The 26,216-nt window shown below is 42.7% G+C and overlaps 2 protein-coding genes across 6 annotated transcripts in view; one reads left to right on the top strand and one right to left on the bottom strand.

The window, feature by feature from the left end:
* Positions 1–35: 35 nt before the first annotated feature.
* Positions 36–7,033, top strand: LOC116432810 (uncharacterized). Its single transcript, XM_031990206.2, has 2 exons — positions 36–624; positions 1,588–7,033. The coding sequence occupies exon 2, from the start codon at positions 1,595–1,597 to the stop codon at positions 7,031–7,033; it is 5,439 nt and encodes a 1,812-aa protein (XP_031846066.2). The 5' UTR covers positions 36–624; positions 1,588–1,594.
* Positions 7,034–11,276: 4,243 nt separating this feature from the next.
* The window catches only part of LOC116427844 (protein pangolin, isoforms A/H/I/S), a 282,374-nt gene continuing 267,434 nt past the window's right edge, over positions 11,277–26,216 (bottom strand). For 4 of the 5 annotated variants that reach the window (XM_076370446.1, XM_076370447.1, XM_076370449.1 and 1 more), the window contains 2 exons: positions 21,515–21,584; positions 11,277–15,088 (listed from right to left, as the gene is read on the bottom strand). In XM_076370446.1, the coding sequence (XP_076226561.1) occupies positions 14,626–15,088; positions 21,515–21,584 (533 nt within the window). In that variant the 3' untranslated portion in view covers positions 11,277–14,625. Of the gene's footprint in view, positions 15,089–21,514; positions 21,585–24,527; positions 24,688–26,216 lie in introns of all 5 variants that reach the window. The other variant, XM_076370448.1, reaches the window with a different exon arrangement.

Below are 26,216 nucleotides of genomic sequence, written 5' to 3'. Positions count from 1 at the left end.
ATTGTTTCAGACTTTCCGCCAGGTAAGTCGAATACTGTAATTTTTTAGTAAGGAATTATGGAGTATCCTATTGTTCTTTTATTGGAAATATGGAAAAATGCTTTTATTGTGTTAATTAATTCCGCGAAGGTAAATAAAATGTAAAATAGTAAGTTCTTTTTCTCTCATCCCATTGATTAAAAAGATAAATTCCCAATAATGTAATAATAATCGTATTTATTCATTTATGGTTTATTTGTGTTGTAAATTTAAAGTAGAGTTCCCCCTTTTATGTTGAAGGTTTAGAATGTAATATTCACTTAAGGTAAAGTGAAATATTAAAATATTCAATTTAAAGTAAATAATTTTAACGTATTAATATTGTTCTAATACTTTTAAAATGAAGTATTAAAATACTTGCTGGTTGAAAACTTTTGAAAAGTCCTTAGGGTTTCTTCGAGCACGGAAACTCGAGGAGGACTGAAGAATGCCTGGCTTCGCACCCTCTACTTATAACATCTCTCATCCCTACTTTAATTTATGCGCATGTTCGTAAAGTAATTGAAGAGTCGCAGGTTTAAGAAGCAATTCTTTTCGTACGGATGAATTTTGCTGCCATAAACATTACGGTTTATAGTTACAGTGGTAAAAATCAACATTTATATATTTCATGTTTAAAGTAGTAATTATTGTTTGAACAATTTATAGTTATCATTTAATTAGTCTTAGTTTAGGTAATAAAACTAGAATACAAATAAAAATGGTTTATTCAAATAAACATTTTTATTAATACATCAACCACATAACTTGTAAATTTATTGTCCTATGCCTGCTTGTTAATGTTAAATTTACAGTTAATTAATTAAATTATTAACCCCTTGCCTTACAATATCGTGTTAGACACGTGGTGAAAATTTTCAACAGAATTTAGCCTCCATAAATATTACTCAATGTTTTTGGATCCAAATTAAATATTATTCTTCCGTTATCATTTATTACACTTTAGAGCAAACATAGACATAAAATATGCATAGAATTTTTCTCTTTTTCCAATAAATTATTAAAGACAAAGTAATTGTAACGATCATGGTTATGATGTATATCATAGGGCAAAGGGTTAATATGTATTTAATATGCATATATATCAGCACAGGTATATTTAATCATGTTGATCCGTTATACATCTCGTCGGTAATATTACTATTTACAGGTTCAATGTATCGATATTGATTTCAATTGTCATTCAATTCGTTTTTGAAGGTTAGTGACAAAGTTCATTTTTCGTTATGAGTAAAAAAATTCACAAGTAAAAGAACTTTTAATACCCAAAATCCTCAGAAAATTTAAGATAATGTTTCAAAATTCTTAGTAATATTGAAAACAAAAGTCGATACATCAAATACCAGGCGAGTATTTCTAATTTATTCTATCCATTACGAGTTGGTTAATTAGAAAAATATATAAGTCAGATTATAAACACAAATAAAAATGATAATATAAATAGAAAATTATGGTATACACAAATTGTTGAAGCGCACTGTATAAAAATATAGGATCAATATAAATTAAGATTTATAGTTCTATTTCTCAATGCTAACTCGAATTCAGATGAAACATGGCTACACCAGCTGCTAAGAAAGGAGACATTAAAAATGTTCCTCCGGAACAAGAGAACAGTCCAGGAACAGCAGGGGAAGGTGATGCTCTTCCACAGAAGACACCTTTGATACCAGGACGTTCATTCGGCAAAAGATGGCACAAATTCCATGCTTTGACTCCCAATTCGGCGATCCTCCGTGGATCATTTGCGATGACCGATCCTCATTTCAAGTACCGGAGTCGTGGCCGTCAGGCCGCTCCAGCGTCAGTAGTAGCCATCGTCTATGGTCGTCTGTTCGAGCCCAAGGAATGGATCAAGGATTACGTGGACCAGGTGTTAGAATATGGAGACAAAGTGTATCGTACCAGCGCCATGAGGAACCACGTGAAAGACGACGAGTACATGAGGGCTAGGCTGATCCATCCGGAGTTCTACATATCCAACTACAAGGTTTTGGTTTGCGTCGAAGAGACTGGCATTTATGGGAATCTATTCAGTGAAACAGTAGGCTGTCCAGACTTTGCGGACGGTTTGAGTAAGTTCTTCCAGGCTAACGACGCAGGAGTGATAACTGCTCAGGGTACATCGATCGCCATGTGGCGACATCCCGATGTTGGTTTTCTCTACTTTAACCCTGCACCATGCGACGAGGAAGGTGTCCGTCGACCGGATGGCGTTGCCTGTGTCATGAGGTTTAAGTGTATGAACGATCTCAGGGACCATTTCCTAAAGAGCATGAATCAACGGTATGATTCGAGGTATTGCATCGACAAGGTTACCGTATTACGCGTCAGTGAAGTTGGTCGAGGCTACATTAACCGCATGCCTAGCAGCAGTCGTCTAACTGTCGACAAGAGTGTGCTTCGTGCGATTAATCCCGTTGATATTGACGAGAATAAGATGGATTGTACCAAACCGGTTCCTAAAGGGGACAAGATGAAAGCCGTCACTACTGCTAAGATCCACAGAGAACCGTTATCAATCACGATTTCGAATTACAGCATAGATAAAAAATTTGCCACTGATCCCCTGGTGGATCAAAATAAATTTGACACGGGTTACACCTACGAGAACATGCACGTGAACGTACCGTCAACGTTCAGAGAACTGCCCGGTTACATGGCAATTCTTCACGGGTTGACTCACGAAAGCAGCGACGTGTACAAAGCGAAAGGAGCGCAGAACGTGGTAAACTGTGTGATGGCCATCGCCATGAAGAAGGTTCATCCAGTAAAAACGTGGTTCAGACCAAAATTAGACGAGATATTGGCTCTTGGAGACAGTGTGTATGCAGACGTGAAGTCTGAGAAGCCGTCGATTAAGTCTATGACAGCATCAGATCTGTCCGACGTGAAAGTCCAGATAGAGAATCGAAAGTTGGTGATCGATGTGGACCTTATTACGGTAACCGGTACCGTCAGTTCGAAGATCCCTACGGTTCTAAACTTAAAACAAGCCCTGGAAGAGTTTTTCCTAGTGAATACAGAAGGCGTTATCGAATCCTCGTCAATGTCTGTCGCTATCTGGAGCCAAGATGACTGTTACTACATGTTCGATCCTCGGCAATGCGACACGAACGGTGTTAGGGTTCGAGAAGAGAAGGGAAAGAAGAATGGGGAAGAGAAAAAGAAAGGGAACTGTTGCGTGATGAGGTTTCCGAAGAGTGATGTTTTAGCTATACAGTTCTGGAAGGACCTCGAACCGGTTAAGAAGAACGATCGATTCACTATTAGACACATTACTATCTTAGACGACATTCCTGGGACCAGACCGTGGCATGACTTTCAGCCGGGAACACCAGGAGAAACGTGGATTCTTCAGGGTACTACTTCCAACGAAGACGAAGATTTCGAGGATGAAAATAAAGGACAACAAGGACTGGCTATGCCAGTGGTGGCTCTGATTGCTGCCAAAGAAACATCGCCTACAAAATGGACAAACGAGACCATTGACACTGTACTACACGAAGGGGACGCGTATTACACTTGGTGCAATCCTGTCACAGATGCAGACGAAGAGGAGACGAAGTATTTCTTCGTGCCGAACTTGAAGAAAAATCTTTACTACAAGAACAGGAAGGTTAAGATTGACGTGGAAGAAGGAACGGTCGTTGGAAATCTGTCATCAACGGAGGATAGTGACTTTCTGAACATGACGAGAGCCTTGACACAATTCTTCCAGGATTACCAATACGGAATCGTCGACGTGAAGAACTTGAATGTTGCAGTCTGGAAAGTGGAAGAAGACGTGAAAGAAAAGGAAGAGATCGTTCAGCGTCCTGTCTATTACTGTTTCGATCCAAATCCAAGGAATAATAAAGGTTTGTCGGACCTAACCCAGACTGACGAAGAAGAGGTACCTGTAGCCTGTGTGATCAGGACATTGGACATCCCAGTTCTAGCTAAACTGATCCAAGCGAACGCGGAACAAGACGAGGAGGCTCCACCAACCGATGACTTTTTTATACATGCTATGAAGAGTATTCAGATAGGTAATGAGATGACTGAAGAAGAAATCGAGGCGGACAAGTTGATCCCGGTGAAGCCTGATCTTCACAATTATATAAGCATGGGTGATAACGGAGCTATTTTGACGGGTAGCTTTAATCAAGCTAACGAGATGATGTTCAAGCGTCAAACTAGGGACAAACAGCAAGCTGCTAGTGCCTTGGCAGCTTTGGCTATGACAAAATTATACAATCCCCACCTTTGGTACCGAGAGGTAGTCGATGATATCTTGAAGATAGGAGACAAAATCGCACAGGAGAATTTGGAAAATATCCCAGTGGAAGAAACAGATGAGGAGGAGACACTTAGAAACTACCTACTTCCTGATGAAATTAACGAAGAGTTTACGGTCGGGGTGAATAAAATGTTTGTAGAGTTGGAAGCAGAAAACGTCACTGGCAGAATGACTGAGTTAGAGAGTCAGTTGGAGAGTTTCTTCGAGACGAATCTCATGGGCATCGTTAGGCAAGAGAACATAATGATGCCCATCTGGAGAGAGGGAGACGTATTTTTTATGATGGATCCGAAAGGAAGAGACTCCAGAGGCGAGCCACGAGAAAAAGACGGTGTAGCAGTTATCATGTGGTTCACGGATATCCCATCGTTGGCAGCGGCAATTCAACAAGTTGCTACTGGTGATGACTTTGTCATTGATTCCGTCAGCTTAAGTAATGCTTATGAAACCAGAGTGGCCGAGGAAGAACGGCCAGTTAAGCCAACTTCCGGAGAGAATCCTTGGTATCATTTCCCCAAAATAACTGAGGATGTTTGGGCTATCAATGGTACAGTTAAAATGGATGACAAGAGGTTCCAGGAGGCTAATCGAAACAAACAGACGGCAGCCATAGCGGTGATGGCAATCGTCTTCGCGAAGGTTTACGAACCTCGATACTGGACCAAATCGGTTCTAGACGAAGTGATCGTCACTGGTGACAAGCTACATTCAAAATGTGTTGAGAGACTAGGAGGTGGTGCGATACCCAGAATCAACGAGATCATGACTGAATTTTTCCTCTCCAGTCGTCGTATTAACCTTAGTATCAAGGACTGCGTTGAAGCTGGTAGTCTTACAGCGAAACCACCAAAAGTTCAGGGTCTGCAGGATGGTGTAGACAAGTTCTTCTCTAGATACACTTCTGGTGCACTGACAGTCAGTGGGAACAGAAACAACCCAGTTTGGAAGTTTGATAATTTTTATTACACGTTAATACCAGATTGGGGTAGTAGCACGGAAGAAGGAACATCAAGTGCTGCCAGAGTCTTAAGAGTTGCCAATACCGAGATCCTTGTAAAATACTTGATTGATTTTCTGGGTACTGAAAGTGATTATGAGATGATTGTTATAGACGTGCTCAATTGGAACAAATTTCCACCATGGAAATTCGATCCTAGTGCAGCTGTTCGTCCCTCCAATCTACCACCTTTCAACGCTTACAGAAGAGTTCAAGGCGGAGCCAGAGCGATCCTACGTGGAAGCTACCACCAAGGAGACAGGATCTTTCCCGAATCTTTCAGGAACAAGCAGACGGCTGCCAACTGTGTTGTCGCCATTGGCATGTCCGTCGTAAAAAATCCGATCACCTGGACGAAGAGAACTATGGATGAGATCCTGGCCATCGGGGCAAACGTCCATAGACTCACTCAGAAGGCTAAACCGACGATAGTGAGGATCAAACCCAAGGATATCATCAGAGTGTTCTATGTAGGAGTAAATATCTTGACTGCTGACATCGAGGCTAGTACTGTAAGCGGTTTAGTCGCGATTCCTCCTCCTCAGCCTGAAGACAAGAAAAAGAAGAGGCGAGGTGGAGCTAGAAGAGTTAAAGGAAGTAGACGGGCGAAGAAAGCTAGAGGGCCTACCAGAGTTAGACCACCGCCTCCTCCACCGATTCTTCTAGAGAAAGGAATCCAAAAGTTCTTCGAGAAAAATCGAGCCGGTGTCCTAGTCACCGATCGTGGAGCTGTGGCCATCTGGAAGGACATGGGGATCTACTTTATGTACGACCCTAGAGCTCGTAGTGACCAAGGGCTGCCAGACTTCTATGGAACTTCTTGTGTCATGTGGTTCGCGTGTATCGAGCCTCTCTACGAAGTACTGTTCGCTAATATCGACGAACAGGAAAAGTATGGACGTTACCAAATCTGTAGAGTTATCATCAAGACTGCTAACATCGAGCCTCTACCCTGTCCAGCTGGATTCAGACCGTACTTTGACTGTGTTACTCCGCCTATTCCAGTGACCCATGGGAACAAGAATACTACGCTAGACGTGGAAACTGTAACAGAGTATAATTTCGTGGACGAGGAGCTAAGCGTTCTTCGTGGAACCTTGCACATGAACCATCGTACCTGGAGCAGCGACAGTAGAGGCTACCAGAGCACAGCCATCGCTGCTGTCGCCATTGTGGTTGGTCTTCTTCATGTTCCTTCCACCTGGACACCCGAACTAATCGACGCTATACTGAAGTATGGCAATTTATTGCATCTGGACACCGTGCGGGCTGCTCGTCCTGGCTCCAGGAACTTGTCACCCAGTGAATTGTTGACAGTGTTCATTATCGGAGACTTCAGAGCTACTATCCACGTTCACAATCACACTGCGGCCGGTCTGCTGCACGCCTTTGACCTAGCGGAATCTCTATCTATGTTCTTCAGGTCCAACTGCTCGGGTATACTTCACACGACTAACATGGCAGTAGCAGTGATGCAGCATTACGGCAAGTTCTATCTTTTCGATCCTTGCGCAAGGGATGATCAAGGCAGGCCGAATTTTGACGGCGCAGCCTGTGTGATGAAGTGCGAGAGCATCATGAAAATGGCGAAAGTATTCGTGCTCAATTGCAATCTGAAGACCCCGAACATTTATACCTTGAACGCGGTGAACGTTTTGAGTTTGTTCTTCTTCTCGGACGCTAAAACCGGTTGTCCACCGAAGTGCGAACAGTAACAACGGGAAATGCTTCTGTAGTGATTTAGATTTATATTTCAAATTTTGAAAACTTTGTGATGCGTATAAGTTCCAGTTTATGATGTTCAATATGATATTGGTCTCTGTTATTTTTCTAACGTGTAATGACTGCATTTACATTTTATTAATGTCACACGACTTTCCGATTACACATCTTTACATTTTTCCCTCTTGCATTTGACATCAATCTTTACTTAATACTTAATCTCATTTCATCATTCCATACCGGTTCAGCCACCTCCGTCTTTACTCCCAGGTGATCGTAGATGGTGCGTGATAAAAGGAATCGACGCGGTCGACAACATTCTCAAATTGCTAATTTTATTTATAGGTTTCTTTATGACACAAATCACTTTTAGCATCTACATGAGTAGGAGATACAGGTTATACGAGAATGAATTTGATACAGATCACTTATTAGTGTAAATACAATGTATCTTCAATTACACACTATAAACTAGATACTTAGAAAACACTGTACAACGCAGCTGAAAACTGTCGGTGATACTTTACAATATGTTACAAGCACTCCCTTCGACGCGAGACGGAGCCTGGCCGCGACTGGAATCGAAATGGTTCCCGTCCTCTCGCAACAGATTTCGCGATCAGCCGCGGGTAGGCTTCCTCGAGTGATTCGATGACGTCTAGCGCGGTCTGTAGGCCGTGTTTATTGGGCTCGGAAGCTGCACCACGTCGAACGCATCTTTTCTATCTAACCGCATCTGTTTCCCGCTAACGTTGATTTCCGCCCGGGAACGATCAACGAAATCGTGTGAACAGCTTCCTCGACCCTGACCATCGGTGGGGACCAAAACGGACCACCCTCGTGACGTCGTCTTGTTTTCTCGCAAAAGTGAACTAACGCCGAGTTCCACGGGCAGAGTCTGGGCGGAGGACATTCCTAACTAAACTGATAAAAACGATCAACGAGGGCAGGACATTCCCGAGAACCCTTTCGAACTAAATTTTAACTGTTATACATACTTAAACAAATTCATGGGATGGAGAGCTCTCCTTTTACTTGGGCTTTGAGCATTTAAGACTCTAGGAAACAGTTTAATTGAGAAGTAAACGTATGCTGTTGTCGTCGTACATTTTATAAGCTACTGACTCTAAATCTACCGTTGTGGTTCCACGAGTGAACTGTTTTACTATATCGTTACCACCAGAGGTACACAACCCTGTTACAGTCGTAGGATTTGTTTAATCCAATCACGTTTTCTCTTGAAACCTGTTCATATTCGAGAAGATTGAATTTCATATGTGACTAACGAAAACTTGAAACCAATGAAACAACGAACTGAAAGCCTTAATTTTAAAATGATAATCTTGACGATTGCATAAGCTCTAGCTCCACTATACACCATTCATTTTAAATGTACCTTGGAACTATAATCTCAAAAATGAATAACATTCCGAACAAGAACATACTTTAAATCGTCTTTCGATTAGAGTTACAGGACAATAAATAATTCTTTAAGAATCTTTCATCACCTTTCAGTGAAGGAAATCCTAAATTTAAAATACTTTCGCGATTTTCTTGTGGCTCGACCAAGAGCCGTATCAGGATTCGAAATTTCAATCGAAAGCATTCGCAGCGATTGTCATGTGAGATCTCCGAAGTTTCTATTGCTATTCTTCATTGTCACCGGTATACTCGACGCAATGTCCAGAGAAGAAATGCGTTTAAATGCATCCAGCGTGTACGCTGAGCGTCCTCGCGATCTCTGCCCCCGCAACCCGGCTCCTCGTACAACAGTGATCGTCGTCCCATGCACACGCCCGCACTCACACGCACACGCAACACACTCGGAATAATACATCGCACGGCATTAAGAGTCTTTTCTTTGTGGCTAACGTCTGTCAGTACTATCCGGTAGTCCTTCTTTTCTCGCGCGCTCCTTTCTGTGAACCGATGGTCGTCCTTGCCCGTACTTACTCGTTTGCTGCCTCGGCTTCTCGATCGATCGATCCGCTCTATCGTTTCATCGTCCAATAACCCGTTTAATTCTTAAGCAGATTTGCGGGGAACGATTCCCGAAGACCTTCCCCCGAGAAGAATGTTAGAAGTCGACTTGCCTCGAGTGTATTCACTTTGCGCGAAGTATTACACGCTTCGGGTTCACGATACTAATTGGGTTTCAAGCGGGTTTCCGATGGAACTGCTGCGATCTGTATCGAACCTTAGGCGATTTATAAAATTCTGGACAGTCTGTGCTGATTCGGCAGACGGCTAGGGCTTAGAGAATTCATTTGAAAATATGAATCAGCTTTCGTAATCAAGTTTGGCAAGATCCGGAATAACTCCGAGATAACTTGTAACGTTAAGCCTTATGTACATTGATTTCTGAGGGAGTATTCGAAGTCAAGACTGTATTCAAGTTTGAATGAATGTTCGATGAATCAATGTGAGATTTAAATAGATACGAAACAATTGTTAACGGTCTGCGTCGATGCAAGGTGGCATTTGAACATTGGTTTCTATCGGTACAACCATGCTAGTTAAATCCGATACTATTTACCAGAAATCGATCTAGATCTAATTACATCCGAAATTACTACTAACATTCTAAATTAATACTGAATTGTTTTTGAACGTAAGTAGGTCCCGGTTAGGTCTGTCTTAATTCTACGATACGTCCATTTCGGATCGAAATACTTTGAGTGAACAGTGTATTGTCGAAATTCTTGCGCTGGAAAGCCCAATAGACGTATCTCGAACGGTGGTCCGCGGGTCGACTGTCCAGAACGGTCATCGAGAATTTCGAGGGTGGCGTCGCGTGTCCTCGATCGAAAAGCAACGAGGCCGGATAAGGGAGAGAAGACGTAAAAACGCGGCAAAAGAATCCAAGTGACGAGCGTGTCCGTTCGAAACGCACGCCCTGGCCACTGACAGAACGAACACGGGAACAGATCGTTAATTGTAAAAAATATGTATTATCAATAATATTGGCATGATGTCGTTATGGCACGTTCAGTTTACTGTTTCATTGACGCGTTTACAGGTTTATCTTAAGTTCTCGCTATACAGACATCGTGTGGTTTAGCTCAGTCGAGTGGGGGGTGAGGGAAAGGTCGGAGAGGAAGGGTCGAAGATAGCAAATAAATTTAGGGGAAAAAAATAGTGGAAAGAAACGGAAAGAAAATAATGAAACGAAGGGGGAGAACGCTTCGCCAAAAAAAAATTGTTTCTTCTTGTCTTTGCTCTCTGTTTCACGCACACATGCACTCGCTCTCTCACATTCTCTTCATCTCTGTCTCGCGTTATAACAGTCTCTTTTCTTCTGTGTTTCGTTTCCCTTCCTAAAATATCGTCATCGTCGTCGTCGTCATAATAATCATTATCATTATCATCATCATCATTATCATCATCATCATTATCATCATTATCATCATCATAATCATCGCCACCACTATCATCATCATCATCATTATCATCATCACCATCATCATCATCATCATCATCATCATCATCATTATCATCGTCGTCATCATCATTATCATCAAAGTCCTCCATTGCACTTTCCCATTCGACGCAACAAATGCACCTTAAAACGTATTTATTTTATGTACAAAAGCTGCTCCCTAATGCAAACGCACGAAAACAATTTCCTTTTTCTCTCATCGGGTTTCTCTGTTGCCTGGCTCGAGATTTTCTTTGTTTTTTTTTTCTTTTCCGTTCTCTTTTCTTCCGTGTACGATTTCGTCTTTTGGTCGGTTGAACGGCGGAGGTGGAAGCGTAGAGGTGTAGGAACGGGAGGGAGATCGGATCGCAACGAGGATTCGTGCAACAGAACGGAAACTAACTAATCCGGCGGACGTGCCGCGCGATAATTCTCGTTTAACAATTCGATTTGCGCGCCGCGGCGAGCGCAGGCTTCTCTGGAAGTAATTTTGCGATCAATGGGCACGATCCGATCGAAATGAACGAGTAACTTTGATCGATCTCTGCTCGTAAATTTTCCCGATCTCATGATCTCTCGACAGATAAAAATTAAAACGACGTTTAACACGAAGTTAACAATAATTAACACTACTTAATACGATGATCGATAAGATAAAAATCTCAGGATAAAGGAACCGATGAAAATTGCGCGCAAAATTACGAGACGATCAGCCTGTTCCCGCCTGTCCGGAAAACAATCGTTTTTCCCTGTTGATTCGACTTTTAAGCAGCCAAAGTGAGATAAAAAATAAAAATCCGTCGTGGAGACGTACAATCTTCGATTCGTTCGCACGTTTATTCCATAGCAACAAGGTTCCAAAATAGAGAAAATAAAATGCACAATAAGAAAGAAAATTGAATCGGCGCACGATTCCGACGAAATACCTTTTTCCTTTTATTCTCTCCGCTATAATAACAACAAATAATATTGCCGCTTCCGTAAAATTTGCAAATGAGAAAATGATCGTCGGGACAACCGACGATCGATTAAAAAAAAAAGAAACTGGAAAATGTAAAACAACATTACAATCAGATTAATAAAAAGGAAATATGAGGAAGCGATGCAAGCGACGCTACCCGGAGTCCGACGGTCCTCCATTTCCGTTCGGTAGACCGGAAGTCCGGGGGAACCGGATGTTCTTCGAGTTTTTCGAGTTCCAACGCCGGAGAATTTCTTCCTGGTCTGTTTCCAGATTTTTCACAATTTCCTCGAATTACTACAAAATCGCTTATTCGACTTCGGACATTTACACGCGGCGCGATAAAACAAAACATTCGTTAAAATCTCGGATTTACAACGTTCCCGTTTCACACGCGACGCAACAAAACTCTTAAAAATCGGAATTAAATCTCTCTCGAAAATACTCATTAAAAAAAAAAACACTCTTTAAAAGCGTTTACTCCTATCGCATAAACATCCGCAGTCCGATAATGATTTATCTCGCTCCTCGCTACACGCTTCGCACGCTTTACTTTTTGTTTCTTTCGATAAACGTTTCTCGCCGATGGCCAGATACGGACAAAATCTTCTTCGAATAATCTCTTCGAAATATTCAAATAATTATTTTCGAATCATCCTATATACATAGAAGCTTATTCGAGTCGATTCTTGAATCGGACAATTGTCAAATAAACTTAACCATTTAAAAACGAATCGTAGCGAATTTTACAATCACAATTACTTCTCGTTCGAACGGAATAATACATAAAGATTCAAATTCAAAAATTTATCCCTTATTCGAGACTTCTTTTGCCCGTTCCTGGATATAACTTGTCGATCTTATCATACAAGGAAAATTTAAACGAGACGAAAGAGAAAGGGGAGAAAAAAGATTACAACGAATTTCCGTCCGGATTCACCGGAGTTATTAAAACGACGATGGAAAGATCGGCGGTGGGGAAAAGAAAATGGAGTCTGCCGGTGGAGGAAAAGGTGATCTCGCGTGAAAAAGCGTGTCGTCGCTCGCGTGACGACGCTCGATAAATAATGCAACGTGTTTCTCTCGCTTCCCTACTCTTCCTCGATCGTGAACGATCGCGGCGAAGACGGATCCGATCGAACGCGACCTCCCGGACACAATTTCTAAATTGGAAGCTCTCGATCGCGCGTTCGACGCACAGAACAGTCTCATATCTTTCGCCGTGGTTATTGTCTTCGATGGCTCGAAAGCGCGAGCGGTGCCGCTCGTTTCGATCGCCGTTCGATCGTCTTCCCGATCATCGATGATTCCGATCTCTCCGACGCGTGGAAACAGAAAAAAAAGAGAGAAGAACCGAAAAGAAAGAGAGAGAAAGAAAAGAAACGATCAACCGTCGACGTAAACTTTCGAATGGGGATGATGAACGATCGTTCACGAAAGAGCTTCGAGGGCTTCGAATTTTCGAGTTTGGACAGATTATTCCTGAGAATTCACCTAAATAGCTCCGTTTATTATATTATGCAATGGAGATCCACGGATCGGGACGCTTTTATGGATCGCATAGGTCCCGCAAATAAATCCTATGATTGCGTGTTTTGTCTGTTGATTACGTTACAGCTGGTTTCGAGGTCGAACGGGTTGGATTTAAGATCACCGCGAGACTCGCCCGTTTCATCTCGACCTCGACTAGCCGGTTAATCTCATTACCGATCATTATCGTCGAATACGGAAAGAAACGGGTGCCGCGCGAGAACGCACGAGGATAGAGGGGTACGTAACGGCGAAGGTCGGATATAATCGAAAATTTCTCGTTGAAAGGGGTGTGAGGGTTGGGGGTGACCTAAACGTTACGGGGACTTAAAAAAAAAGAGATCTTACACGCTAATTAATCGCACTGTGTATAGACTTTTAAAAAAATAACAAATTACATACAGAAGATAGGTATCTTGACACCGTGAGGTCGAATAAATGAATGACAATAAAAAGTCTCGCTCTACGACTCATCATCGTCTTCGATCCTCTTTCTCTCTCTATCTATCTCTCTTGCTCGCTTTCTTTCTTCCTTTCTCTCTCTCTTTCTTTCTTCCTTTTTCTCTCTCTCTTTCCCTCTCTCGTTCATCATCGTCCATCCTCTTTCTCCCTATTTCCCGTACATACACACGTACACGCACGCTTTCTCTCTCAAACTCGCACGTTTTCTGCTCGTGTTACCTTTAGCTTATACGTCTGCGGTATAATTACTTTATAGAATATAGTACCTGGCACAGGAACATGACCTCTCAGTCATTGGCATCACAACGTAACAAGGACTACAAGCTGTGTCACGCGCACCTTCTCGCCGGCCTATCCTTACTCTCTCCAGTTAATCCTCTCTCACGCAATCTCTCTCTTTCTCTCTGCCGCTAATTCTCTCACGCATTCTCTCTCTTTCTCTCCCTCCTCTCTCTCTCTTTCTCTCTCTTTCTCCATCTCGCACTCTCCCTTTCGCCCATTCACGCGAACCCATCCACCCAAGAAAACCATCACGCGCGTCCTCTTTCTCTCGCAATCTCCCTAGCACACAGAATTTCCTCGAGCGGGTGACTACAGCCAGACACTTGGTCCTGAGTATTTCTCATCTTCATTTTGTTCGTGTTCTCTCATGTGTTTTTGTTCGTTCGTTCTTTCGTTACACGCGCGAACGTCCATGTCCAGTGACCCTCACTGCAACCGGGCCACTGGGTGTTTAGAAAAAGAAACCCGGCAAACGAGCGCGCGGCGCGGCGGGCGCGGCTAGACACAATTACCCGGTCAACCCGACATCCCGGTCGAGCGACCGCCCGATAGCTTACAGTCTAACCGTCTTCGATCCCCTCTGGAGCCGTGTCTCGGTGAACTGGGACTCCGATCGACCGTGGCCCCGATCCGTTGGTCCTTCCGAAGGTTACGAAGAACAGCATTGCTCCCCAATCCCACGAAGACTCGACGATACTAGGGGTTTACCTATCTTGCCCCTATCGGTCTTTCCCAAAGACCGGGTTGTCTCGTCGTCTTCCATGTTCCTCAACGATCCCGACGAAGATCAGCCAGCGGCGCTCCGCCGTTCTCTTGTCTCCCCGTGCCGCCATTATGGCGGCCACCACCGTAATTCCCGTCTGTACACGTGCACGGACCCCGCGTATGACACGGCGTATTGGAACAGTCTTGTCACGTGGGTCCGGCCGGGGCTACGTAACACTGATCGCCGGGTTGGACGTGCCCGACGGCGCCGGCACCACTTCACTCTTTATACACTGTCCGGTCAGTTGGTTCACGCTAAGGGGATTGTTGATGTCGTGGGGATTCGTGCCGACCGGGTTACGGTGCGGTGGCGGCGGTTGCGCCGGCTGGTTGTGCGGCTGACTGTTGGCCGGGTTGTTGGACAGGGGCGGAGGCGGCACCGGGGGTGTCAGGGGACACGGGCACGGGCTGGCCAGGCTCGAGGGCGACGGTAACACCAGCGACGGGCTAGCCAGACTAGACAACGCGGACAAACCCCCGGGACTGCTCAGGGACTCGTCCTCCTCGGGAGTGCCTGCCTCCCCCACGCTGCCCAGGTTGTCCTCCGAGTGATCGTCCTCGCCTTCGCCATCACCTTCGCCGTCGCCGTCTCCTCCCTCCCCCATGTATCTGATACATTTCTTCTTACGTCTGCGAACAAGCGGCGTCGAATTAGTCCTTGCCCTACGGGGAACGGTGCTTTTTTTTTCGTGGTGGTTATGTACTGGGGAACGGAACGTTGGCCATGCGCTCAAGCTGAAGATTCTGATGGCTCGTTGGAAACGGGGTTTCGTTTGTTCCCGGAATCTTCCGCGGCCGGCGCAGGGCGCAACGTTTCGTCCGTCGAGTAAGGTTACATTCAGAATTATTACCAACTAAAAGAACATGCTTTCACTCGTAGTCGTTGCAGGTCTGGTCGCACGGGAGTATCGTCTCGGAAGTTTGTTATGCGATTTATTTTTCAGACTTCTCAGGGAGAATTTCGTCTACAGTGTAGTCGAGGTGAGAGTTTTTCACTGTTCGAGGTCGCCGGTCTTTCTCGTGAACAGGAATTCGAGTTTGAGGAATAAACTTTTATATGAAAATGTGTAATTGGAAAGAGTTGGATAATTCAAAGTTTGCGTTATTATAAGAGACGAATATTCCGACGTGTTCAATTACATTTACGCAATTTTCTCTAAGAAACGAAGTCTACTTCTCGAATATAATAAATTGTTTCAGATTAAACAGATTTTCAGATAAATTCACGAAGGTGTGATCTTCAAGCGATGAAGGTTTGATCTTCTTTCACCCCGACTACAGCCTCCGCAGAGAAATACTTCCGCGCGACCAGCGCGGGTTTTACTTATTCGACACGGATCACTCGCTGCAAATGCCATGCTCAAAACGTTCAGACGTAACAAGCAAATAACTGTGTAATAAACGTATACGTGGAAAACGAAAGTCTGAATAAAAACAATTGAAATATGTCGGGGCACAAGGTGGGCTGGGTGGGGGGTGGTTTGTGGAAGGGGTTACGCTGTTTTTCCATCCGCAGGCGTACAACTACGTGTTTGTTCCGGGCGGCAAAAAAACAATGTCGGCGCAGTAAAAAAGATATCGCATTCCCGATCGCTACAACAAAAACTCGATAGACAAAACGAATCGCGGTCGAGTCGAAGCGCCGAATCGAATGGATGTTACGTGGAACCTGGAACTTCGATGATCGGCGCTTACACCGATCGACGCGAGTTCCTCTTCGTATGGCGGAGGTAAAGAAGAATAAATAAGAAGGAGAAGAAATGAAAAAAAGGATACAGACAGAAACAGAGAGATAGAGAGAAACGGAGGGAAACGGAGAGAAACACAGAGAGTGAGAGAGATAGGGAGAAACAGAGAGAGAGAGAGAGAGAGAGAGAGAGAGAGAGGGAGAGAGGGGGGGAGAGAGAGAGAGAGAGAGAGAGAGAGAGAGAGAGAGAGAGAGAGAGAGAGAGAGAGAGAGAGAGAGAGAGAGAGAGAGAGAGAGAGAGAGAGAGAGAGAGAGAGAGAGAGAGAGAGAGAGAGAGAGAGAGAGAGAGAGAGAGAGAGAGAGAGAGAAAGAGAGACAGAGAGAGAAAAGGAGAAAGACGCGTGAAAGACATATGTTTGTGGATTGTTTCATATAGATTTTTCTTTTTTGATATCATGATCGCGAAAACAAAGGAAAGCTACTGCAAAGTTCCCGAAAAGTGAGTTCCCGACCGACCTCGTGTGGTAACTGCATCGCAGTCGAGACATTCAATCGCTCTGCCATTGGCTCTCATTATTCATCTCTTAGCCAGTTGGGTTAGACTGTCTTTTTGCGTCAATATGGAAATAGTTACGGTTAATGGACGGGACGTCGACTTTCTGAGTTGCGCGGGAACGTTTGTAAGTACTTGAAGCGTTTAGATTGCGCCTCTGCATACTCCGACCGAAACTGATTCGTGCTGTTCTTCGTCGATCAATTGGTAGATCTTTTTGGTAGGTTAGGTAAGAGAACGTTGTAATAAATGGAAAGTTGAAAATCTAATAACTTGTGATGAACAGTTTCCTCTATGTTAATATTGTTGCTCATGAGCGGCGTTAACAGGGTAGATCTCTTAAAAAGTTTATAGACTTTATCTCCTTTCTAAGACAAAAGCGAATTTGTAAAACAGTAGTGTACTGGAAATTTGTGGACGTAAATAGTAGGTGAAACAGGCAGATTAAGTTGTTGTTTTTTTTTCAACTGATTTGGAATTCAGGGGTTTAATATATCTTGGAGTTCTCATTGGATCTGCAGGGACGATGATCTGGATCAACTAAATATTCACAACATAGAATTTGCACAATTACTCTGGGAATGTTTATGCTTCAACGACGCACACGAACATGGAAAATACAGTGAAACGAAGGAATTTAAGTTAAACTTCAGTTTTGATTGTTGCAAAGTACATCGTAGGAACGTTGTTTCGCATAAGCATTCGCAGTTTATCAATGACGATAAAAAGAAAGTAATTTGAAAAGAATCGTAATAAATTCGAGAAATGTTTCGAGACTTATTCGAAGCTTGTTCTGTTTTTCAAATAAATAAAAGGAAAAAGGAACTAAGTTTCATTCAACGTGTGATAACACATTACTCACAAATGATACGATTAGCAGAAGGACCGAATTGCAATTGTTCGTACCAGCAGCTCTCTCGAACGATCGGAACAGCACGAATCAACGCGATGATGACTCTCCAAGCCTCTACGAAGCGTTAAGGGAATGTACACGGCGCATCATCGATCGCCGAGGTCGCGCGGAATGAAAAAAATTGGCAAATCCGAGCGACGAACTCGAGAGCTTCCTCGAGACTTGGTCTGGCCAAGGTCCGGCGTCGGCTTCCGGTTTCCGGAAGGCCGCCTCGCGGTCGGTTCGACGACTACGCGCGACTATTGTATGCAACAGTTACGACAACACAACGATCAAAACCGAGCGAAACCAAAAAGATAAAAAAAAAAGAAAAAAAAAATAGTCAGAGTGACCAAAATCCAAACGAAGGAAAAACAACAAGAAAAAGTAAAACGTTAAAAAGAAACAAACATAGAGAAAAAAAAACAAATCAACGGTATATATATATACATATATATATATATAATATGTATGTCCACGTACTAGAAAAAGGTAAACACATCCGGTTACAACACATAATGGTCGCCATGAACCGTGACGAACTGCCATGCCATCAAAAAATCAGAATCACAAAATATAGAGATTAATCGTTCAATACTTGTCTATGTATGCCAAACGTTCCGAACCGAGGAAAAAAGAAACGCAACTTAAAACGATGAAAATAAACAATAAAAGAATCAAGAATAAAAAAAAAAGAAGAAAACGGAAATCAAACGGAAAAAACAGAATGAAAGAAAGAACAAGAAAAATCTGGTTACACGTTAACATAGTATAAGACGTACGTAAAAAGACATGTATATATTTATATATACATATATATTTAAAAAAGATAAATAATATATATATATATATATCGTATATAAATATATATATATATATATAAATCAACATACATGGTATATATAGAATATATACATATATATCATATGTATTACAGACCAGCCATGCTAAGGGCAACACTGAGTAAAGTCCAACTAAACGAGGGTAAATCAAAGAACAATAATAAGCTGCAAAGAGCCACAACAATGAGAAACAATGCGAGCATTAGGGCGTCGCTGGACCGCTCACTATGCCACCCCCGCTCGTTCCATCGTCTCGCGAATAAATCCATCGATCATCTTCAAATGTCTTTATAATCTCAATGCGATGATCGGATACAATATCAAATGGAAAAAGAAAATGGAAAGAATTCACCAAAAATTCTTCCGAAAAAGAATTCCCCAGTTTCATCGCTTGATCTTTTTCTCTTTTTCGATTCGAGGTTTCAAGGTCAACGAGCAGAGTTGATCGACGATAGCGAGGGCCAGCGATCCCGTAGGTTTAAGTCGGGACTGACCACTGTTTAAGAAGAAGTGTTGCAGTAGAAGGGAGGCGATAGGCTTGACTAGAGATTAACATAAGTGGGTTCTTGCTGAGGCGAGGAGGCATTGGAGGCAGTGTTGGTGTTTGGGGGGGCAGTCGCTGCCCCTACCGTCCCTCCACCGCCTCCAGCCCCGACCCCTGCCCCCGCGCTACTTCCCACACCGTGATGGATTATGCTCGCGTGGATGCCCATCCCCGCTCCATGCTCCACTGGGCTGCCAAAACCAACCACCAGCCATTAAAGGGGCGCTCGTCGCATCGACGTTATCACTTTAATCCCACCTTAATCCCACACCGTGTCCTCGTCACCCACACGCAATCGCAACCAGTAACCCTGGACTTCTTGTGCTTTCTCAACCCTTCTCTCGGGGGATCGCGAATCTTTCTTTCCATTATCGACGATCGTTCGCGATATCGAGGCACCAGGTATATCTGATCTCGTCGAATCTCAGTTCGATAGGATTACTAGCAATCATTGGCGGAGATTTGAACATTTTAACTGATGAAATAGTTTTATCAGAGATATTTAATATCGAGTTTGATACGGTTCGATGAAAATTTTGTCTGTTGGTTTGGATTGTTATTTGCATCAAGATGATTGATTCTAAGGGTTACTTCGGTGTGCTCCTGGTGCCTTTCATCGAACGGTGTCGGCCCGTTTGTTAGAGAAATCTGGACCGTAACCGAACGTGTCAACGATCTTTCTGCTGTCTGGTATCAGAAAATATGTCTCCCAAATTTCCGCAATTATGAGATTCTGCTAGCCTTCGGGGACGCCGCTGTATCCCAAACAATTAGAGATAAGCGAATTTATTTGAGAATATTATTACTCTTTATTATGATGCTGGTCCTTTGAACAGCGGAGACAACGTGGTAATAATCAAGTTCTTTTATGTAACGTTATATATACGAAATGTTAAAGACAACATCGACAGTTTTGTTACGCGACTTATTCCAAAAGTATTCGTAACACTTTAAGAACATATTGATAACCTCTACTGTAAATTATTGGATATATTTATAATACATTATTGACTAACATTGAAAGATATCAATCATATATTTCTTGGCAACCATCTTAAAATTGAAAAGAAAAAGAGAAAAACCAACAATTTAACGGTATCATATTATTGAACTTCTCTGCTACTTTAACAGAGTACGAAATCTGTTTCCAGAGTTTCCATAATTACTATAAATCGAATGAAACTATCTGAACTAGTTACACATTAAAACGCATCACTGTTTCATAGAAAGAATGGTTGTTTGAATTCCAGTTCGAAAACTTTGACCGACTATAATGCATACACCCTACCACCGAACAAAATCACGTAGTTCACGAACATCTCGAACCCCTCACTGTCCCTTTCATTCTACACCGTGTCTCCGATCGAATCGATTACGCCGAATCGTGGACAACCGTTTTTACCGTGGCTGGGATTCGTTCTCGCCCCTTTAATGAGGTCCATGTGATTCACAAACCCAGGAGTCGGGGCGTTCGGGCGTACTGTGCGGCAAACGTACAGTGAACGTTAACGCTTGATATCTTTTAGAAGCGCTAAGAGAACACGGGTAGACACGCGACGACGCCGCCACGGCAAACACTACTGCGTGGTTTCTAGTGAGAGATATTTACAAGCAAAGTACAGCGGATATCACTTGTCGGACCGATCCAACGAAACGAGACACAGGGAGCGAAACGATCCTCCCGTTGTTTCTCATTCTCTACGTTCCTAACGTGTTCGTACACGTTCTGTACTTTTGGAAGACACATTTTCTGACGGTGCATCGTTCTATCTGATCTTCTATCTTACGCTCTTTCATCCAATCGTTTTATATATATATATATATATTTCATTCGTTTCGATTAAGCGGTTCCATGTCGAATCACTGTGATCATTACGAGATCTCAGGTCTCAGCTACTTTCGTGCAAATTCCACGATAACATGTGGATGACGGAACGGAGTAGAAAGACGATTACAATAAAGAAGTGGTGATCATCGAGAAATACTATATTCGTGCCCGGGTTGCAAGTATCTTACTTCGAACGTGACGGCCCGATTCACCACGTATTTTACATCTTGATCCGGTCGCTCGGCCTGCTCGGGCACCTTCCGCTTAAGGGAACACCATCGATATCCATAAAAAGATTGTAAAAAGTTCGTCGAACGTTATCCGCCGCGTCCATAAATCTTCTGAAAAGTCCCCGGGGTTCGTGTTACCCTTCCGAGGATCGAACGGATTCGATTTTAGGGTTCGGTTTCGGGATTAGAGTGAATTTTCGCGGCGATATCGTCTCAAGAACACCGAGGACATGACGAAGGTGCTCGAGCAGATCAGCTAACTCGTTAAATGGTCGACCATCATTCACCACATATAAAGTAACTTTCTTCTAGTGGAACTACATGACTGACGTGAGACTTCTAGGTCCTTCTCAACACTTCTCAAGATCGAATACGTATATACACGCGACCGGAACAGCGTGCTCAGCTTGTCGACAAGACGGTATGTAATTCTCCTCTCAAGAAGCAGCGAGTCAAACCCTCTACACGATGCACACGTACCTGCACGGCTTGCACCACTGGCTTTGCTGGTCTAATCCGTACCTGGCGCGACACTTCTTCATGTTGTTACCTAGAAAACGAGAAAAGTGCGTCGATTAGCCGCCTGTAAACGTCTTTCCGCGCTTAGAACGGGGGAGTGGCGGATACACATCTATGCATCGTCGAATTTCTCGCGGTTCTGTCGGACGAATGACTGGAATCGACGATAACGTTCCACTTTAAAAGAATAAGCTTGTATTCTTCTTCCTGCGGACCTTTCTTCGAATTCTTGAATGATTTATTAATCATCAAACGGAGATTACATATCCTCTATAACCTGCTCGAGTTGCATAACGAATTCCATTACATTATACCACGTCAATTTTGTATAAATTTGAAAGTGGAACGCGGATGTTAATTAAAACTATTACGAAAAGTATTATTTTACCTCCAACGTCGTGAATATTTTAGTTGCAAAGATGAATCATTTTACACTGCTTTATATGAGAGTGGCTTGCAAAGATGATATCAGAGAATTTTAATGTTACGTCTAAATAAAGCAATGGAGAACTTAACTGATACGAATGCCAATCTTTTAAGGATTAATCTTTAAAGTCTTGCAGCTTTGAAAGTTTTTAGAATTATGAAATTATATTTTATAATTTTAATATCGTCTGTATGTTATAGCATAAAATAATAACTTTAATTCAATGATGAGCACTCCTAAATGAACCTCGAACGATTCGTTTTTCAAGAACAAATAACAGGTTGTAGAGGACTCCATGAAACTGCCTGTCACGGAAGAGAGCAATGTTCATCTGATGGTCGGCAATGTTGAGAACGTGGAACGAATTCAACGTTTGTCAACTAGTCATGCGTGTAACAGAACGATCGCGACCGATTGAGCTTGATCTGATTAATGATGGGCAACGATTTTTCCGTTTGACGGCGGTGGCTCGTCGATGAACCCTCATTCCATCGGAAACATTATTTTAACGCGGCCGCTAAATTTGCTTCCAGGGTAAATTAATAACACAGACCGCGAATAAACATACAAATTTGAAGCGTCTGCAGCAATTGTAATCAAATCTGAAAAATTTTCCGATCTTACGTAACAGATCTTCCGCCCCCAAGCTCAAACGGTCCGGAAATTCGACGATATACCTGAAACGCGGGAACCTTCTCGGAAGACGTCGATGTCACTCGAATAAATTACTCATAATTATTTACCAAACGTGTGCTAACGATAAGTCAACAACGTATGCCATATGCAATGGAGTTTCTACCAATGACCAATGAAACTCTCCCAATGAAACTTCCAAGAAGGATCCCGCGAGTCGACGAAATAAAAAAAAAAGAGGAAATACTCTGTCAAGCTGAGTAATAAACGGCATGCAGCGTAAAAACGTTAAACGGCGTATAAAAAACACGATCAAAGATCATATCTACTCATTAAAATGTCGTGATTTTGTATTAAAAACGCAAGCCTCTAGACATGAAAATATATCGAAGACGAATCTCGAAAAGAAGAGAAAAAAATAAAAAAAAAATTTAAAAAAAAACAGATATCGGAAAAAAGAGGAACGCCCGAGCGCTCGGGCGTCGTGAGCGAACTCGTACATGTAGGGGGAGGGGTTGAGAATTAACTGAGTGGCTACAGGGGTGATCGTAAAGAACCGACTTCAAAAAAAGAAAAAAAAAAAGAAAAAACAGGAAGGAGAAACGGGGCTCGTGTACAATTAAAAAAAGAAACGCCGTAATTAAAAATACGAGGGAACGAATAAGATTAGAAAGACAGAGAGTCAGAGAGAGAGAGGGGGGGGGGGGAGGAGAAGAAGAGATAGAGATAGAGAGAGAAAGAGAGAGTAAAATAATATCAATGGCGGGCTTCGGGGGAGAGGTTAAAACAGGCAACGTTGAAACGATCAAAGGTGGAAGGGGTGTCAGCGAAACACAAATTGAAACCAACCAGCGTATCGTACAGAAAGAGAGGAGAGTACAGAACGATAGGGTGAAGATGAAAGTAATCGACAGAGAAGGGTTGAAGGGGAGAATAGAGAAATTGAAGACAGATAAAAAGAGATGAGAGAAATATAGGCTAAGGAAAGCGAGAAAGAGAAACAGAAAGAAGAGACTGAGTGAAAATTAAAAACGCTCAGGATTGTCTGATTGCGGAGTAGGTCCCTGTAAAAATGCAAGATGGCCAGCGTCCCCAAAGTTGTATACGTAATTAATAATTAATAAATGCTGTGTTCATGTGCGTGTACGTGTACTGAAATACGCGCGCTCGTGTTTTCCACGCGATGCTTCCCGTTATATATACTCAATCAATATATAATGGAAAATCTGTCTCGACAAAGCACATCGGACACGCACGTGCGCACGCGTGCGCGCACGCCCGCGTCACGCGAGTGTGAACATCGCCGTAACGTCGTAATACTCTTCGACCACTTCTTTCGTCGATCGTAACTTCTGTTTCGTCACGGTGTTCTTTTTTTTTTCTCTCGACCAAGACAAAAAGAAAAGAAAAAAAAAATGATGTGCGTATACATATATACATATACACGTACACGCGTACCACGTGTATAGATATATGTATATATATAACAGAATGAAAAAAAAAAACAAATGGTACGAACAATAGATCGTTACATATACGTATATATAGATCGTTATATATATATACACATATATATGCGTGTGCATGTATATAATAGTAATAATGATAATAATTTATATATATAGAATATATATATAATAATAATAATAATAATATCGACCCAAAACCCCAAGACGGGGGGAAAACATGCAACATAATGTAGTGTAGCAATATAAGAATGTATATAATAATTATAATATAGTATATATGTAATAATGAGGGGGTAGGGGGGGCTGCTGAAGGGGGTTGTTTATCAATAAATTTCTTGTTGTTGTTGTTGTATTATAAGAGGGTTTCAGGGTGGGTTCTTCAGGGGCGGGGGGCTCAGGGGGAGGAGTATTCTGTAAGAATGTGTGGAGTGAGGCATGTGGGTACCTCCAGGATCACTGTTTGTGTCTTGTTTGCGCTTCCTCTTCTTAGTTCGGTTGGTATTTGCGCGGGAAGACCAGTCAGGGTACAGCTGCATGTGCAACTGTCTCTCCCGTCGCGCCAACTCATAATACTTGGCCTGTTCCTCTCGCCCTAGCGCGTGCCACTACCGAGAGAGAACCAAACACTATTTGTAATTGTGCATGAACCGTGGGCTAAACAATATTTTAATCAAGAAGACAAAAAAAAAAGAGATTCACTAATGCTACTGTCCGCCACCCTAATTGGATCTTTTTAAGATTGGTCACAAATCGATCGATCTTATTATTTTTTCTCTTTTCCTGGTGATTACTTTTTGCTCGGAGTTAGTCAAAGGTTCCTGTTTTTTGTCATGTACATTTATATATATACAAATATATAAATTCTTTTTATAGTTGGCAAATCGGTATTCATCTGTCTCTTTATATATTTATATATATATGTATATATATATGGTTTATGCGTTCGACGCATCCCATTTGTTTAGCATCTCGGTAACACTGGGGTCCCTACTTTCCGTTTAAAGTGCTAGAAGAACAGCCTAGATTCTCCCCTCCCCCTCGGTCGCACCGCTATTCGTCGTTTATCAAATGAACTTTGAGATCGTACAGGGTGTCTGATAGAGGGATCTATAACGGTAACAATTATCGGTTAGAATGGCAACGACGATGGCCGTGCCGGCCAGGTAAACATGGCGGAGACCGCTGTCTCCAGCGCGCGTCCAGCGGAACGAGGATTCTCGGCTGGTCTATATACACTGAAAAAGTATCCTGTGAATACAATTGTGAAATGCAAATTACCTTTTTCACACGCGGTTACCATGTGAGATTAAACATTCTGTCGTCTAAACGCGTCACAAGGTAACTTTGCGAGACTTTGAGCTGTTTTACTGGAAGAACACGTGTACATGTAATGCAAACAGTGTTAGTGCGACACTGGCTGCCAACAAATTCATCGTAATAAATACTTTTTAAACAATCATTTGAATTCCTATCGCATGCGATTGTTGTTTTCTCGCGAGACATCAACTATTCAACTTCAATGAACGTAGAACAATGCAAGAGGGTGTGACAAAAATGAAAACTTGTAAAACGGCCCAAAACAAAAGGCAAAAAGTAATTCGTTTTTTTTTTTCAGTGTATTCATGCTCTCAACCGGCATTATCGTTCAGGGTCAACGGAAAGCACCATGTAACGAGCGTTAACACTTACCCATCGCGCGGTGAATTCGAAATTTTAAGGGTTCGCTAGAGAGGAGGCGAAGGATCGGAAGACCGTAAGGATAATGACGCGTCGGAGCATAATAACCAGCGCGGGACTTCTCGTTGAGCATCGCGAGGATCCACAGCGGTCCAGTTTGAAAAATCCCGCGTGAACCGTACAACATTGTTGTCCGCTCTACCAGACATTCCGTACCTAGAGTCTCTGTGATCGAGTCCATCGCTTGACTCGCCGCTCTACGTTTGAAGCACACTTCACCACGTACTTTATCGTTTCTTTTGCATAAGACGATTCTTTTCCAAAAAAGAAAAATCAAGAACGTGAGAACGGATACCGCTTTAGGGAGTTTGGCCAGATACAAACAAAAACTGATTCATCGTGAAACAATGGTCCGCACAGGTCCGCGGTAGAGTCCGTTCTTTCCACTGCTGCGCAG

This window comes from Nomia melanderi, chromosome 9 (assembly GCF_051020985.1).
Source record: "Nomia melanderi isolate GNS246 chromosome 9, iyNomMela1, whole genome shotgun sequence".
NCBI lineage: Eukaryota > Metazoa > Arthropoda > Insecta > Hymenoptera > Halictidae > Nomia > Nomia melanderi.
This window is presented reverse-complemented; position numbering and strand designations above follow the sequence as displayed.

What these genes read in the sequence shown, in the direction of transcription:
- LOC116432810 (XM_031990206.2), top strand. Translation starts at nt 1,595, where the DNA reads ATGGCTACACCAGCTGCTAAGAAAGGAGACATTAAAAATGTTCCTCCG.